At 45.4% G+C, this 16518-nt stretch overlaps 1 protein-coding gene across 1 annotated transcript; it reads left to right on the forward strand.

Annotated features, from left to right (window-relative positions):
- The first annotated feature begins 1418 nt into the window (after nucleotides 1-1418).
- On the forward strand, nucleotides 1419-3357 carry LOC143988368 (C-signal-like). Its single transcript, XM_077487889.1, has one exon. It carries the CDS (start codon nucleotides 1541-1543, stop codon nucleotides 2303-2305), a length of 765 nt encoding a protein of 254 aa, XP_077344015.1. The 5' UTR covers nucleotides 1419-1540; the 3' UTR covers nucleotides 2306-3357.
- The last annotated feature ends 13161 nt before the right edge of the window (nucleotides 3358-16518 follow it).

Below are 16518 nucleotides of genomic sequence, written 5' to 3' on the forward strand. Positions count from 1 at the left end.
TTTCAGATATCTCATGGGCCAAGCATCCTCTCACTAGGCAGTTCTTTAAAGGGGCAAGAAGACTCAGACCTCAGAGAAAGCCAAGGTTTCCAAAATGGGATCTTCCTTTTGTTTTGGATTTTTTCTCAGAAATGCATATGGGACAAGCATCTATTAAGGATCTCTCTCTTAAGACTGCTTTTCTTGTGGCCATAACATCGGCTAAAAGGGTCTCTGAGATTAGTTCCCTAGGCTGCAAGGAGCCATTTCTCACCTTTTTCCCAGATTGGGCAGTCCTGATTCCTATGTTAGGTTCAAATCCGAAAGTAACAACCGTTTTTCACGAAAATCAGGAAATTGTCCTTCCAATTTTCCAGGCAGATGAAGACTCCAATATTCATCCTCTAGATGTTGGAGAAGTCTTAAAGCAATACCTAGAAGCCACAGCTCCTTTCCGGAATTCTGACCACTTATTAATCTACTTTTATGGGAGGAATAGAGGTCTATACGTGCTTCTTCAAGAACTATAGCATCTTGGATTGTCCAAGCCATCCAAAGGGCGTATAAGGCTAAGGGTCTGGCTCCCCCAGAAGCGGTTACTGCTCATTCTACCAGGAGTGTTTCTACATCGTGGGCAGCTTCCCGTCATGTTTCCCCGGAAGTGATCTGTAAAGCGGCCTCATGGTCGTCGATTAATACTTTTATGACACACTATTGTGTAGAACCGGCTTCCTTGTCTTCGGTTAATTTTGGTTTGAATGTCTTATCTGTTGACGGTGCCAATTAAACCTTCTTTTCTTTGACCAGCAATTGCCCACCCGGGTGTGTATGGCTAGTCATTTCCCATACGTAGGCTGCCATGGAGTCTGTCAGGAAAACTGAAAATTTATATCAAATAATTACCGTAATTTTCCTTTCCTGATGGACTCCATGGCAGCAGGAGTTCCCTCCCATTTGCTGGAGTAGGCTAAGTTACGGAATGTGGTCTCTGTCTGGAAGCAAAGATTTATGGGAGTGGGGTCCTATGAGGTAGGAGAGGCGGGGTTAACCCATACGTAGGCTGCCATGGAGTCCATCAGGAAAGGAAAATTACGGTAAGTATTTGATATAAATTTTCAGTTTTTTTTAATAAAAAAAAAGACAGCAGGAAAGTTAGCCCAATTACTACCCTCTACCCTAAAGTGGAAGACTTTTTTTATACTTTAAATAACCCAAAAGAAGTTTCAGTGTTAGTTTCCACATTTCTTTGGGCCATTTACTATAGGAATATACACACACACACACACACACACACACACACACACACACACACACACATGCGGGTGTGTGCACACCCAATGGCAGAGAACAGATTGTTCTGACGGGGGTCAGAACACTACAGCTCAGTGAGGGAGATCATTGCGCTCACCTGGTATGACCTGACCTGAGATTAGGTTGCATGAAAAGAAAAAAAACTGTAATGTGTGCCAGGCTTTAGTCTATCTTTAGATTTCCTTTGGGTGTGTTTTCACTCTGAACATTTAATATTTTACCAAGAGTAAAGAATACTTTTAAAAACAAAATGGCAAACCTCATCATCTGCAGTGTTCTGGTAACTGGTTCTAGCCGTGGAATTGGCCTGGAGTTAGTGAAGACTTTTCTCAACAAACGGAATCCACCAGAACATGTCTTTGCAGCATGTCGGAATCCAGAAACAGCTCAGGAACTCAAGTCATTGACTTCCAAACACTCAAACCTTGTGATTGTCAAGATGGATGTAACAGACAAAGCCAGCATTGAAGTTGCCTACAGTGTGGTAAAGGAGACCCTGAAAGGACGTGGACTGAACTTGCTGATCAATAATGCTGGTATTGCTATCTACCACTCAGCTGATGAAACTACAGCAGAGGACATGATGAGAGTTTATGAAACTAATACGGTAGGACTAATGCTGGTTACTCAGACATTTGCTCCCTTGCTGAAGAAAGCAGCACAAGAGAATCCTAATGAAGTAATGAGCTGCAGCAAGGCTGCTGTGATCCACACATCCAGTAGTTTAGGGTCTTTAGAAAGCACCACACATTTGTATCCAGATGCTCTTATAGAATACCGCTGCAGCAAGACGGCGCTGAATATGTTAACACGATGTCAGGCTGCGGCCTACAAAACTGATGGGATTATTACTGTGGCTTTCGAACCTGGCTGGGTCCAAACCGACATGGGTGGTCCAAAGGCTACATTAAAGTTGCATGAGAGCGTGGGGGGGGTGATGGAAGTGTTTGCCACCCTGACAGAAAAACACAATGGAATGTTCCTGGACTATACAGGACTGACTTTACCGTGGTGAGCTAGAAGTCTGTTAGTGTCAATAGGAATTGTACGATCTATACTACAGATTCATGTAATTCTGAATGTAGACCTCAGCAATTTTAGAGGGTTTTTTGTGAAATTATTACTTAATTTTTTTTTTAAAGTTGAAAACTGCAGCTGGTCCATAATCATTAAAAAATAGGCCACAAAAACTATAAGGTATATATGTGTTCTGTCACTTTTTTTTGATCCATTTGAGCCATTTATTAACCATGAGTGAAAGAAAAGTGTGTGTTATCATTCATATTCTCAGAAAAATAACCAAGAAATCATAAATTTCACCAGGGTATATAAACCTATGAGCACAACTGTATGTGTTCTGTCACTTTTTTTGATGATCTACACAGGAACTTTCTAAAGGTAAGGGAATGTCAGACCTAAGTGAGGTTTGGGTGGGCTGACTTTTTAGAGAAGATTGGTCACTGGTGAATGCTGCTTGGTTGGTGTTGGGGGCCAGTTGGTGGCAGACGCTGGTTGGTAATCGGTGTTGGCTGGTGGTAGGTGCTAAATGGGGGTAGAGGCTAGATGGAGGTGGATGCTGGTTGCTGATAGGTGGTATGAATGACGGTTGGTGGTTGGTGGTTTTTGTAATGGATGCTGGTAAGTAGCAAGTTCTGCTTTGTAATGGATGTTAGTTCGTGGTAGCTACTAATTAGTGCTAGATTATGGATTGTAATGGATGTTGGTTGGTGAATACTGGTTTGTGATGAATTCGGGTAGGTGGTGGATGATGGCTTGTGATAGTTGCTTGTTGCTGATAGATGCAAATAACCAAAAAGTATAGCGCTGCCCCCTTAAAGAAAACTAAACATATGTGGTGGAAATATAAAATTTTATAACTTGCATTTACCCTAACGCTAATGTGAAATGAAGGAATATGAAATTTATTATAATGACGAATAAAAGGTATAGGTACTGCAACTCTAAATCTAAATATTTAATTCAAAACATACATACTCAATAAAAAGCACATGACCTGTTTGGACCCCAATGCAACATAAGCATGCCTTCATCCCTGTATTAATAAAAGGAAATGAAAAAAGTGGATTATGGGACTTTAAACGAGGCATGGATATGTGTTTGAAATGGTCTTGGATACCTAAAATTTAATTCATTGTCACTGTCCCTGCGGGGAAAATCTGTATACCCATAGAAAGTTGCTAATCAATTCAATAAATTAAATACTAATGCTAAATAGTAGGTATATATAATAATAATTGTTGCATGACCCATGTATTGTATATTATGATACATTATATATACCTACTATTTAGTATTTGTATTTAATTTATTGAACTGATTAGCAACTTTCTATGGGTATACAGATTTTCCTCGCAGGGACAGTGACAATTAATAACATTTTAGGTATCCTAGACCATTTCAAACACACATCCATGCCTCATTTAAAGTCCCATAATCCACATACATACTCAAAGTGTGCAATCCTAATCAATGTATATTAAAATAAATAAAAAATGAAAAAATTCCTTTATTATTGACTTCCAGTCATATGACATCTTTTGACTTTCAGTGGTGATATCTGAATAACAGCTGTAGGCATCATTCAGATATTTTCTTTTTCAGCCAGCGATTCTTTGCACCGTAAGAATGATTCAGCTGCTTGATCGTTCTTACAGGCGGGAGGGGACATCCCCCCCTCCTGCCGCCCTCCGGTGCTTCTCCCAGGTTGCCTATGTGATCGCCGACCCGGACAAAGAATCTGCCGCATAAAAAGCAGAGATTTCCGGTGACCAGATGGGCACCAGTCATCTCTGAACTTCGAAGGCCCGGGCATGACGTCATGTCTGGGGGGGGGGGGGGGAGTGTAACTAGAAAGAGTCAGTTCTGTCATTCTGTCATGTATTTTTTTTTTGATCTGATGCTTTCCAGTCTGGAGGAGAGATGTGGGCTCTATAAGACCTCACATCTCTCCATAAAGAGGAGCTGTCATGCACTATTCCTTTCACAAGGGATGTTTACATTCCTTGTAATAGTAATAAACAGTGATCAAAAAAATTTAAGTGTAAAATAAATAAATAAATCAAGTAAAATAAACAATTAAAAAAAAATATATATTTTTTAAGATTTCCGTCCCCATGTGCTCGCACACAGAAACGATTGCACGTGTAAGTCCCGCCAACATATGTAAACGCTGTTCAAACCATACATGTGAGGTATCTCCTCATGTATTAGAACAAGGGCCACAATTCTAGCACTAGACCTCCTCTGTAACTGTAAACTGCTAAAGTGTAAAAAAAATTAAATCTAGGAAGATTTTTAAGTACCAAAGTTTGGTGCCATTCGATGTAGGTGCAGTTTTAAAGTGTGACATGTTGGGTATCTATTTGCTCTGCATAACATCATCTTTCGTATTATACAGAAAAATTGGGCTAACTTTACTGTTTTGTTATTTTTTAATTCATAAAACATTTTTTCCCCCCAAAAAACACATTTGAAAAAGTTTTGCACAAATACAGTGTGACATATAAAGTTGCAACGCCCGCCATTTTATTCCCTAGGGTGTCTGCTAAAAAAACATTTAAAATGTTTGGGGGTTCTGAGTAATTTTCTAGCAAAGAAATTATGATTTTTACATGTAGGAGAGAAGTGCCAGAGTAGGCCCAGTATAGAAGTGGTTAATAAAGACCACATTATATATATATCAAATAAATGTCCATGTGTGTTCTCAGTGCCAAGCATGGATATGCGTGCTGTTAAGCAGTGTATTCTCTTACAGCAAAGGGAAAATTAAAGCCTCTTACCAGAAAGGATGGATCCCAGATTACAGGGATCAAACACGTTTGATAGCAATGAAACCACCTGCGATATTCCACTCTGTCGGCTCCAATACAAGACCCTCCTCCCGCTGTAATGATCACTTCACCAAAGCTTGGGAATGCTTTTCAAATGATTCAGCCTCCACCGATAATTCTGCTTAATGCTCTCCAGCCTCACACAACAGGTGATCACAGCCGGCGCCTTCACAGGATTTCCTCCACATTGTAACGAACCACCCAAACTGGTCAGCCTCTCTCCACAGCATGAAGTGTCATTTCTCTTAGCGGTCTAGTTTCTATGCTTTGCACAAGTCGCTTCTCATACGTGGTGGAAATCCCATATATGAATGCGAATCACCTAAATGCTATATTCAACTTATGCTGCTGAAATCCTAATTTAAGAACTGGTATATAACTCAAACAAAATAAGTATATTGCAAATGTGATAAATATAGCACATAAGCAAATATATATAAGTTATATCGTGCTTCAAAGAACACCATAAGACTGCAAAGTGCCCTATGTGCAATATGAAATGAACTGAGCACATGATAAAAAAACAGCACTTCAAAACAATTTCTTATATACAGAGTACAGTGAATGATGGTGAGAACCTCCGTTGTGTGTATATAAAGTCAATACAAAAAAAGTCTCTCCAACCCTAAAATATGATGAAATAATCTCTGTGTTATGGAAAACAGTCAATTCAAAATGTTCTGCTCATAAGAATATATATCCAATAACACTGAACCATATGATAGCCACCACCAGCAATCCTATGCATACCCAGGGCCGGATTAACATAGGGGCTATTGGAGCTGCAGCTCCAGGCCCCTCTCTCAAGATAGGCCCATTTGCCCATAAAAAAAAAAAAAAAAAAGATCAACTTCGAGGACTGTAGCTCAGGCGCTTAGGAGTCACAGAGACCCCACATTTGGGGGATGGGTAGCTAAAGACGCACTCCAGCACTGGTTAAAATATGGGGCTGCTATCATCTATGGTTCTGGAGATACGGGGCTCCTTGCGCAGCCTGTCAGAAGCTACATACAGAGCGGCCAGTTTAAATACAAGCTGGAACACTCTGCAGCAGACTGAGAGGATGAACTCACAGAGCTTATAATAATTATTTGTATATTACTTATAATAATTAACCCCTTGCCACCTAGTCTAAATGGAATATATATATATATATATAGCATGGGTTGCGCTAACTCTACTTTTTATCTAAAATGCCAGACTCAAGCGCTAGGCTATAACACCTACTTGCCTGTGAGAATTATTTTTTTTTTAAATAACAAAAAAATGTATCAAAAAACCCCTACCACCTGAAAGATACCCAATGTGAACTAAAAATGTTCAAACAGTATTCAAAATATATTTAGTAACAATGCCACCCAGGCCTATTCTGAGACTTCTCTCCTACATGTAAAAATCTTTTTTTTTATGCTAGAAAATAACCCTCAAGCATTATATATTGTTTTAGAAGACAGCCTATGGAATAAAATGGTGGTCTTTGCAACTTTTCATGTTACACGATATTTGCGCAGAAATTTTTCAAACTTTTTTTTGGAAAGAAACTGTTTCATTCATAAAAAAAACACGAAAGTTAGCTCAATTTTTTGTTGTGTACTAAGCGATGCTTTACATTTTTTTGAAGGTTACATGTTTAGAGTTACAGAGAAGGTCTAGTGCTAGAATTATTGCTCTCGCTCTAACGATTGTGGCCTATGTAACCTGTGTGTATCTGGCTCTGACACTAACCAGTGCCTACCCAGGGACTGACTAGTATCTCTCCCCAGCCTGTCCCCACACACCCTCTCACCTGCTGGCCTGTGAATGGGGCAATCACTCCCGCAGTGTTATTGTGTTCTGCCAGTGAATACAATGATTAGTGTTACTAACTATAGTTGACAGCACTGATTGTTTTGGGGAAAACCTGACAGGCTGGTTGTACTCAAGTCAGTTAAAACCAGCTAGCCCATACATAGATCGACTATGGCTGGTCTCTGCTTAATTGGTGTAATTTCAATCCATGTATGGCCCACTTAACCACTACGCAGTCCCTAAACATCCTTCATCAAACCTTTACATTTTTCCTTCCCAGATTACTTCATCCTCCTCTCCTATACATAGTGCCCACTGTCATACTCTCCACACTTCTCTCCTATACATAGTGCCCACTGTCATACTCTCCACACTTCTCTCCTGTACATACTGCTCACTGTCATACCCTCGACACTTCTCTCCTATACATAACGCCCGCTGTCATATCCTACACACTCCTCTCTTGTACATAGTGCCCGCTTTCATACACTTCTCTCCTGTACATAGTGCCCACTGTTGTACCCTCCACACTCCTATACATAGAGCCCACCGTAATACCCTCCACACTCCTCTCCTGTACATACTACTCACTGTCATGCCCTCCACACTCCTCTCCTATACATAGTGCCCACTGTCATACCTCCAACACTTCACTTCTATACATAGTGCCCCCTGTCATACCCTCCACACTCCTCTCCTGTACATACTACTCACTGTTATACCCTCCATACTCCTCTCCTATACATAGTGCCCACCGTCATACCCTCCCTCCACACTCCTCTCCTGTAATTACTGCTTACCGCCCTACTTTCCACACTTCTCTCCTGTACATAGTGCCCACTGTCATACCCTCCACACTCCTGTACATATTGCTCACTGTCATACCCTCCACACTCTTCTCTTATACATAGTGCCCAATGTCATACCCTCTACACTCCTCTGCTGTGCATACTGCCCACTGTCATACCATTCACACTCCTCTCCTGTACATAGTGCCTTCTGTCATACCCTCTGCACTCCTCTCATGTACCTCGTGCCCACTGTTAGACCCTCCACATTCCTCTCCCTCACCTGCACATACTTCCCACTTTTATACCACCCATACTCCTCCCCTATGCCTCTTACCCACAAAATCTGTTCTTTAAAATTATACTGAATATCCTCAATGTTACCAGCTCTAGAATGGGCACACTTTTGTCAGTTCAACTAAAGGAAATCTCACAGTCCTCATATTTGTTCTGTCCCATTATTAGTACTTATTTAATTTTGTAATTACTATTGTGATGTATAGAGGAACATAGGGGATGTCAGCTACTCTAAATATAGCACTTGTAAAAAAAGCGTCCCTGAAAATATTTTTGAAATGTTGACAACTATGCACTTAGGCACTGCCCAAGGGCCACAGGGTCAGTAGGGGGCCCCATGAGAGGCTCCTGTGATATTAAAGCGGTGGTAAACTTTTCTAACAGTACTACTTTTTAGAGGCCCTGGGGCAGTGGCGGCCCGTCCATAGGGGGCGCCCAGGCACCGCCCCCCTCCAGGCAATCAGTCACAAAAATAGCAAAATAAAAATTGAAAAAAAAAATTTGAAAAAAATATTTTTTTTTTCTTCAAATGGCCCTTTAAAAAAAAAAGAAAAAAGAAATGGAAAAAAAAGTGCTTAAGTGCACTGTGTTCGAGCGCCGGACATAGTGCACTATGTGAAGTGCCACGTCAATGCAATCACAAGATTGCAGACGCAGCGCTTCATTTGCAGGGTTTTAACCCGCCTTGTGGCGCAATGAAAAGTGCCGATCTGCATCCGCCCGGCGCCCATAGGATTACTATAGCTGTGTGCTTTGAGTGACAGACTAGTTAGTATGTCACTTCCAGATTTCCCTGTGTCAGACCAGTGCGCCCAAGCGGAGGAGCGGACTCCTTCACTTGCCTTTGTCAGAGACAAAACAACAAGCATCTAGTTGGAACTCCACAGGAGGGGGGCAAAGCAGAATAATTCCACTGACACTGCCAAACCGAGACACAGACAGTGGAGATAATAGAATCATTGACGATCACACAAGGCTGGTCTCCTTATTTCTACAGGATGGATGGATGAGGAGGTTTCACACGGGCTGTGTGTTTAACAAGTGCTGATCATTAATGCTTCTATTATCTCCACTGGTGTTGCTGTGTCTCGGTTTGGCAGTGTCAGTGGAGGCTCTTGTTAAACACACAGCCCATCCTGCAGATATAAGGAGACCAGCCTTGTGTGACTGACTACACACCGAGATAAGACATCCTTCACAGCCAGCGTATGGAAGGAAGGAGGCAGAGGAGGAGTCACAGCTGCCAATCACTAGCCATGGATTCCTGCTCAGGACAGAGCCTCATTAACAGACAAGTCCTCATCACTAATCTGTGTGTGTCCATCCATCCCACTCACTCACTGTCCATCCATCCATCCATCCCACTCACTCACTGTCTATCCATCCCACTCACTGTCCATCCATCTCACTCACTGTCCATCCATCTCACTCACTGTCCATGCATCCCACTCACTCACTGTCTATCCATCCCACTCACTCACTGTCCATCCATCCATCCCACTCACTGTCCATCCATCCATCCATCCCACTCACTGTCCATCCATCCATCCCACTCACTCACTGTCCATCCATCCCACTGACTGTCCATCCATCTCACTCACTGTCCATCCATCCATCCCACTCACTCACTGTCCATCCATCTCACTCACTGTCCATGCATCCCACTCACTCACTGTCTATCCATCCCACTCACTCACTGTCCATCCATCCCACTGACTGTCCATCCATCTTACTCACTGTCCATCCATCTCACTCACTGTCCATCCATCTCACTCACTGTCCATCCATCCCACTCACTCACTGTCCATCCATCCCACTCACTGTCCATCCATCCATCCCACTCACTCACTGTCCATCCATCCCACTGACTGTCCATTCATCCCACTCACTCACTGTCCACCCATCCCATTCACTCACTGTCCATCCATCCATCCCACTCACTGTCCATCCATCCATCCATCCATCCCACTCACTGTCCATCCATCCATCCCACTCACTCACTGTCCATCCATCCCACTGACTGTCCATCCATCTCACTCACTGTCCATCCATCCATCCCACTCACTCACTGTCAATCCATCTCACTCACTGTCCATGCATCCCACTCACTCACTGTCTATCCATCCCACTCACTCACTGTCCATCCATCCCACTGACTGTCCATCCATCTTACTCACTGTCCATCCATCTCACTCACTGTCCATCCATCTCACTCACTGTCCATCCATCCCACTCACTCACTGTCCATCCATCCCACTCACTGTCCATCCATCCATCCCACTCACTCACTGTCCATCCATCCCACTGACTGTCCATTCATCCCACTCACTCACTGTCCACCTATCCCACTCACTCACTGTCCATCCATCCATCCCACTCACTGTCCATCCATCCATCCATCCATCCCACTCACTGTCCATCCATCCATCCCACTCACTCACTGTCCATCCATCCATCCCACTCACTCACTGTCCATCCATCCCACTCACTCACTGTCCATCCATCCATCCATCCCACTCACTCACTGTCTATCCATCCCACTCACTCACTGTCCATCCATCCATCCCACTCACTGTCCATCCATCCATCCATCCCACTGACTGTCCATCCATCTTACTCACTGTCCATCCATCTCACTCACTGTCCATCCATCTCACTCACTGTCCATCCATCCCACTCACTCACTGTCCATCCATCCCACTGACTGTCCATCCATCCATCCCACTCACTCACTGTCCATCCATCCCACTGACTGTCCATCCATCCCACTCACTCACTGTCCACCCATCCCACTCACTCACTGTCCATCCATCCATCCCACTCACTGTCCATCCATCCATCCATCCCACTCACTGTCCATCCATCCATCCCACTCACTCACTGTCCATCCATCCCACTGACTGTCCATCCATCCCACTCACTCACTGTCCACCCATCCCACTCACTCACTGTCCATCCATCCATCCCACTCACTGTCCATCCATCCATCCATCCCACTCACTGTCCATCCATCCATCCCACTCACTCACTGTCCATCCATCCCACTCACTCACTGTCCATCCATCCCACTCACTCACTGTCCATCCATCCATCCATCCCACTCACTCACGCACTGTCCATCCATCCATCCCACTCACTCACTGTCTATCCATCCCACTCACTCACTCACTGTCCATCCATCCATCCCACTCACTTACTGTCCATCCATTCATCCATCCCACTCACTCACTCACTGTCCATCCATCCATCCCACTCACTCACTGTCCATCCATCCATCCCACTCACTGTCCATCCATCCCACTCACTCACTGTCCATCCATCCATCCCACTCACTGTCCATCCATCCATCCCACTCACTGTCCATCCATCCATCCCACTCACTGTCAATCCATCCCACTCACTGTCCATCCATCCATCCCACTCACTGTCCATCCATCCCACTCACTCAGTGTCCATCCATCCATCCACCCCACTCACTCAGTGTCCATCCATCAATTCCACTCACTCAGTATCCATCCATCCATACTGCTCAGTGTCCATCCATCCATTCCCTCCCACCCAATATCTATCCATCCATCCCTTCCTCCAGTATCTATTTATCTATCCATCCCTCCCACCCAGTGTCTATCCATCCATCCATCCATCCTTCCATCCCCCCACCCAGTGTCTATCCATCCATCCATCCTTCCATCCCCCCACCCAGTGTCTATCCATCCATCCATCCTTCCATGCCCCCACCCAGTGTCTATCTATCCATGTGTCCATTTATCTAATTTCTCTGTCTATTTATCTAACTATCTGTAGGCCCTATTGCGGGCGAGTGACCAGCGGGGGGGGGAGCACCAGCCGCCACTGCCCTGGGGTAGGTTATGCCATAATGTACACGTATGCCCAGCATTTTAGCACATTAGGGCACACTTAAATTGTCAGACTGAGCCCTCCAGTGCTGTGAAATGATCCATCCGGCGGAGCCCGGGCATTTCCATCTTCACCCGGTCTTCCTTCTGGGTTCTGTGCCTTCGGTCACTTGCCTTGGCCAGGCTGCATTGATGTCATTCCCACACATACTCTTGTGCATCCTCTCCCTCATCCTCCCTCCCTTACCCCTCACACCTCTTTCATACCCTTTCTCTCTCTCTCTCTCTCTCTCATCCTCCCTCTCTCTCTTTAATTTAATTTGTTATAACAAAAAATAGTTTGCTTTTTTATTTATTGTTTATAAAAGGCCCCACCAAAATCCTCAGCACCAGGCCCATGATGTTCTTAATCTGGCCCTGTGCATACCTGCCAACTTTCAAACTTGAAAATGAGGGACACTAAGGCCCCTTTCACACTGGGGTGGTGCGGGCATCGGCGGTAAAGCAGCACTATTTTTAGCACAACCTTACCATCGTTTTAGTGCCACTATTCGGCCGCTAGCCGGGCAGATTTAACCCCCGCTAGCGACCAAAAAAGGGCTAAAATGGGGCGCACTGCCCCATTGATTTCAATGGGTAGGAGTGGTTTAGGAGAGGTGAATACACTGCTCCTTCAGCGCTCCAAAGATGCTACTAGCAGGACTTTTTTACCGTCTTGCTAGCGCACTGCTCCAGTGTGGAAGCCCTCTGGCTTTCACACTTAAGTGAAAGGAGCCACTTTTTTCAGGTGCTATACAGGTGCTATTTTTAGCGCTGTAGCGCCTGAAAAATTCCCCAGTGTCAAAGGGGCCTTAAGGGGGGCAAAAGCCTGCGGCGCATAAAGCAAAACATCGGTGTGGCCAAACTACATGGGGCTATGCCATAATTGTGTGCAGTGCACATGGTTGTGCTGTGGTGGTGGTAATTTTTAGGGGTTAAAACATAATGCTTTCCCACTACCCATCATTCGCCCTCTTAAAAGCGATCTACTGCAAATTGCTCTTCAGAGGATGACACCAGTTTAAATGAGCACCTACTTCCTGTGACATTCCAAAAGTGAGAGTCCCAGGGGTGTTCGCAAGCCGCACGTGCCGAGCCCGCCAGGAAAAACAATATTTTTTTACTTTTTGTTACAGGAAACATTGAAAAAAAATAAAATGTTGTCTTAAATTTTGACCAAAATGTATTCTGCTACATGTCTTTCTTAAAAAAAAATATATTATTGTATTTTTTTTACACAAAGGTGTCACTTAAATTATATTTTGCTCACACATGCCATGGGTATATGTGGAATTACACCCCAAAATACATTCTGCTGCTTCTCCTGAGCATGGGGATACCACATTTATGAGATTTTTAGGGAGCGGTCTACCCGCGTACGGGTGCTGAGAACCAATCACCGCCTTCAGGATTTTAAGGGCGTAAATTGTTTATTTCACTTCCTCACTACCTATGACAGTTTCGGAGGCTCTAAAATGCCATCACTAGGGCAGATCAGACTCACCTCCATACTTAAAGGGGTTGTAACCCTTGTGGTTTTTCACCTTCATGCATTCTATTAACAAAGGCAGGTCCAAGTTGCTCCTTATTATGCCCTTCCTACGCAGGCTGGTACAATTATCCCTGCAGAATCAGTTCAATGTACACTGCACACACATTCCGGGCAAGTGCAATGTCGCAGCAGACACACTGTTCCGTTTTTTGTTTTTTTTCAAATATAAATTTTTATTGAGCACCAACAAAGGGAGAGATCCCTATATTTACAACCAATATATAGTTATCATCATGTAAGTTACAGACACTCCATTCAGTCATTGATGATCCAAAAATATTGCACAACCATATATTGCAAGGCATGAATTGTAGCTGGTGAACACCACAGGAAATTCTCAAGGCCCCCTGCTCTCTAGCTCCCGTGTCACCTCCTCCCATGCTTGCCTCCAGGACTTTTGCAGAGCCTCTCCAATCCTATGGAACACCTTACCCTAATCTGTCCAATTATCTACTACTCTATTAGCTTTTAGATGATCCCTGAAACCTTTCTCTTCAGAGAAGCCTACCCTACCCACACCTAACAACTGTATTTTAATTTTCTCCATCAGCTCATCCCCCACAGTTATTACCCTTTGTTCCACTTGACCCCCCCCCCCCCCTTCTCAATTGTAAGCTCCCACCACCAGATAACCATGATCTGTTCTAAAAAGACGTGTGAAGACTCTGGAGAGGAAGCTATGTTGACGGACATTTGGGGCATACAGAGTGCACAGGGTAATCGGTTGCGACTGCCACGCACCCTTAAGGATTAGGAAGCCCCCATGAGGATCGCTGTAGTGGTCAATATAGGTAAATGGTGCTCCATGTCGGATTAGGATAGCTACCCCCGCTCTCTTATGGGACCCCGAGGATTGGTATACAAGCGGGAAGTTTCTGGAGGCGAAGGCAAAGGATCCCCCTTTGTCAAAGTGCGTCTCTTGAACTAGTACAATACCCGCCCCTGACTGTTTAAACTCCCGTAGTGCCAGATGCTGTTTCCTGTTTGAATTTAGGCCATGAACATTCATGGATAGGATCTTAGCCATCAGTCCAGTCGTGGGGGTGGGGGGGATAGGTGTGAGGGCGGAGTCTTACCCGGTATCGACATCCAGTGAAGACCGCCAGGAGTCAGGAGCGGACGTGCTCCAGCCGGAGAACCCAGCCGCTGCTTTTCCGGAACCTGCAGACTGCGGAGTGGTGACTTAAGGGGAAGGAGAGGGGGGAGGAAAAGGAGAGAGAAGAGAGAAATAGATTAGAGCAGCAACAACGAAATTGTATAGAGAACTTTGATCTGTAATCGGACCGAACAAAAAACAATACTCGACCCTGAGTGATCGGATCACTTGGGTCTGCTCGGATTCCCAGGGGGCCACCCGACCCAGCGCAAAAAGCGTGGGCCGGGCGGCCGCATGGGAGTCCCGGTCTCCTCATTCAGCACCTAAAAGTGAGTTGAGGAGTACGGGCTGAAAAAAACAAAAACAAACAGAATCGCTAAATTATAAATCGTAACAGTAAGTACAAAGAGGAGCCTAGGGCCCCAGGCACACCACTTGTGTACTTGTGGAAAAAAGGGGGGGGTCGTGAGAGTGAGGGGGGAACCCACTCTCCCGAGTCTCCCAAATACCAGCCTAAGAGTAGAAAATCGATAGTAAGGCACCATATGGGGAAGGGGGAAATAGGAACAACGGGGACCAACATAAATGTAGTGTCCAGAGACTAGACCGCTAACCGGTCACAGGAACAGCGGACCTTCATCTCCACTGCCAGGAGGGCCAACTAGTAATACAAAAAAGAGTCATCAGGAAAAAATGAAGGGCTGGGTATTTCAGCCAGGGCTCTGTCTGTTAGGCTTTTTTGACGCGTCCCGATGTCTGGGTCGTTGGCGGGGAGGGACCTTCTGCCACAGCGTCGGAGGTGTAGGTTGAGTAGCCACATGGTCCCAGTCGGGGATCTGGGGGGGGGGTGGATGCCCAAGTCCTCACAGAAGGCCTGTAGATCCTCAGGGTACCTCAGAGAGGCTGATTTGCCTTGATGTTTGGCGGTAAGGCTAAACGCAAAACCCCAGCGATAGGGAACGTGGGCATCCTGCAGGGTGCGGAGCAACGGTTGGAGAAGTCTGCGTTTTTGCAGGGTGATCCAGGAGAGGTCCGGAAAGAGTTGCACTGAATGGTCCCGGAAGGTCAACACGCGGGCTAAACGGGCCTGCCGCATGATGTCTTCCTTGAGATGAAATGAGTTAACTCTACAGATGATGTCCCTGGGGCCGGAATTAGCATTTTTGGGGCGCAAGGCCCTATGGGCTCTGTCCATCTCAATAAAATTGGTTGTGGGTTCCCCAAGGAGGGTGTTAAAAATTTCCTGTAAGATAATCTGAACATCCTCCGGGCCATCGGATTCCGGAACCCCCCGCACCCTTATGTTATGTCTGCGCCCCCTGTTATCCAAGTCCTCCACATGACGCTGCATATCTCTCAGTAACAGATGGTGATCTGCCCCTTGGGTTTGGGTCCGGTGGACTGCTATCTTGGTCTCCTGAATCTCCTCTTCGGCCATCTCCACCCGGTCCGCAAGATGCTTGAGGCCAGTGTGGAGCATTTGTATTTCTGCTCTACATGTGGATTTGACGTCTTCAATCAATTGCTTAAAATCCTCTTTGGTAGGGATCGCTTGCAAATACAACTGCCACTGTGGGTGTAGCGGTGGGGGGTTTGATTCCCCAAGATCCCTCTGATCTGGGCGAGGGCGGGGAGGCAATGGTCTAGGACCCACAGGCCCCTCAACATGTGTGGAAGAAGCAGTCTCAGGATTGGGGTCCCACACCTCAGCCCACTCTGACGCAGGGGCCCGGGGAAGTGACCCGTGCTGTCCCCCACCTTGATGATAGGAGGCTGTGGGGTCCCCGGAGTATGGTGAGCAGGTCGGGGATCCCCCTTGGTGGTGCAGGGGGCTGGGGGCCCGCGATGAGGTCAGTCTTAGAGCTTTAGGTGGCGGTGATTCTGGGATGGGGTCTTGTAGGGGTACATCCTTCCTTCCGGGCCCCTGATACACCCAGGATAATGGCTCCCCGGGGTGGGG

The sequence above is a fragment of the Lithobates pipiens genome, unplaced genomic scaffold (assembly GCF_037356315.1).
Source record: "Lithobates pipiens isolate NorthernLeopardFrog02 unplaced genomic scaffold, aLitPip1_a1.2 Scaffold_1, whole genome shotgun sequence".
Taxonomy (NCBI): Eukaryota; Metazoa; Chordata; class Amphibia; order Anura; family Ranidae; genus Lithobates; species Lithobates pipiens.

Coding starts and splice junctions, on each gene's coding strand:
- LOC143988368 (XM_077487889.1), top strand. CDS start 1,541: ATGGCAAACCTCATCATCTGCAGTGTTCTGGTAACTGGTTCTAGCCGT.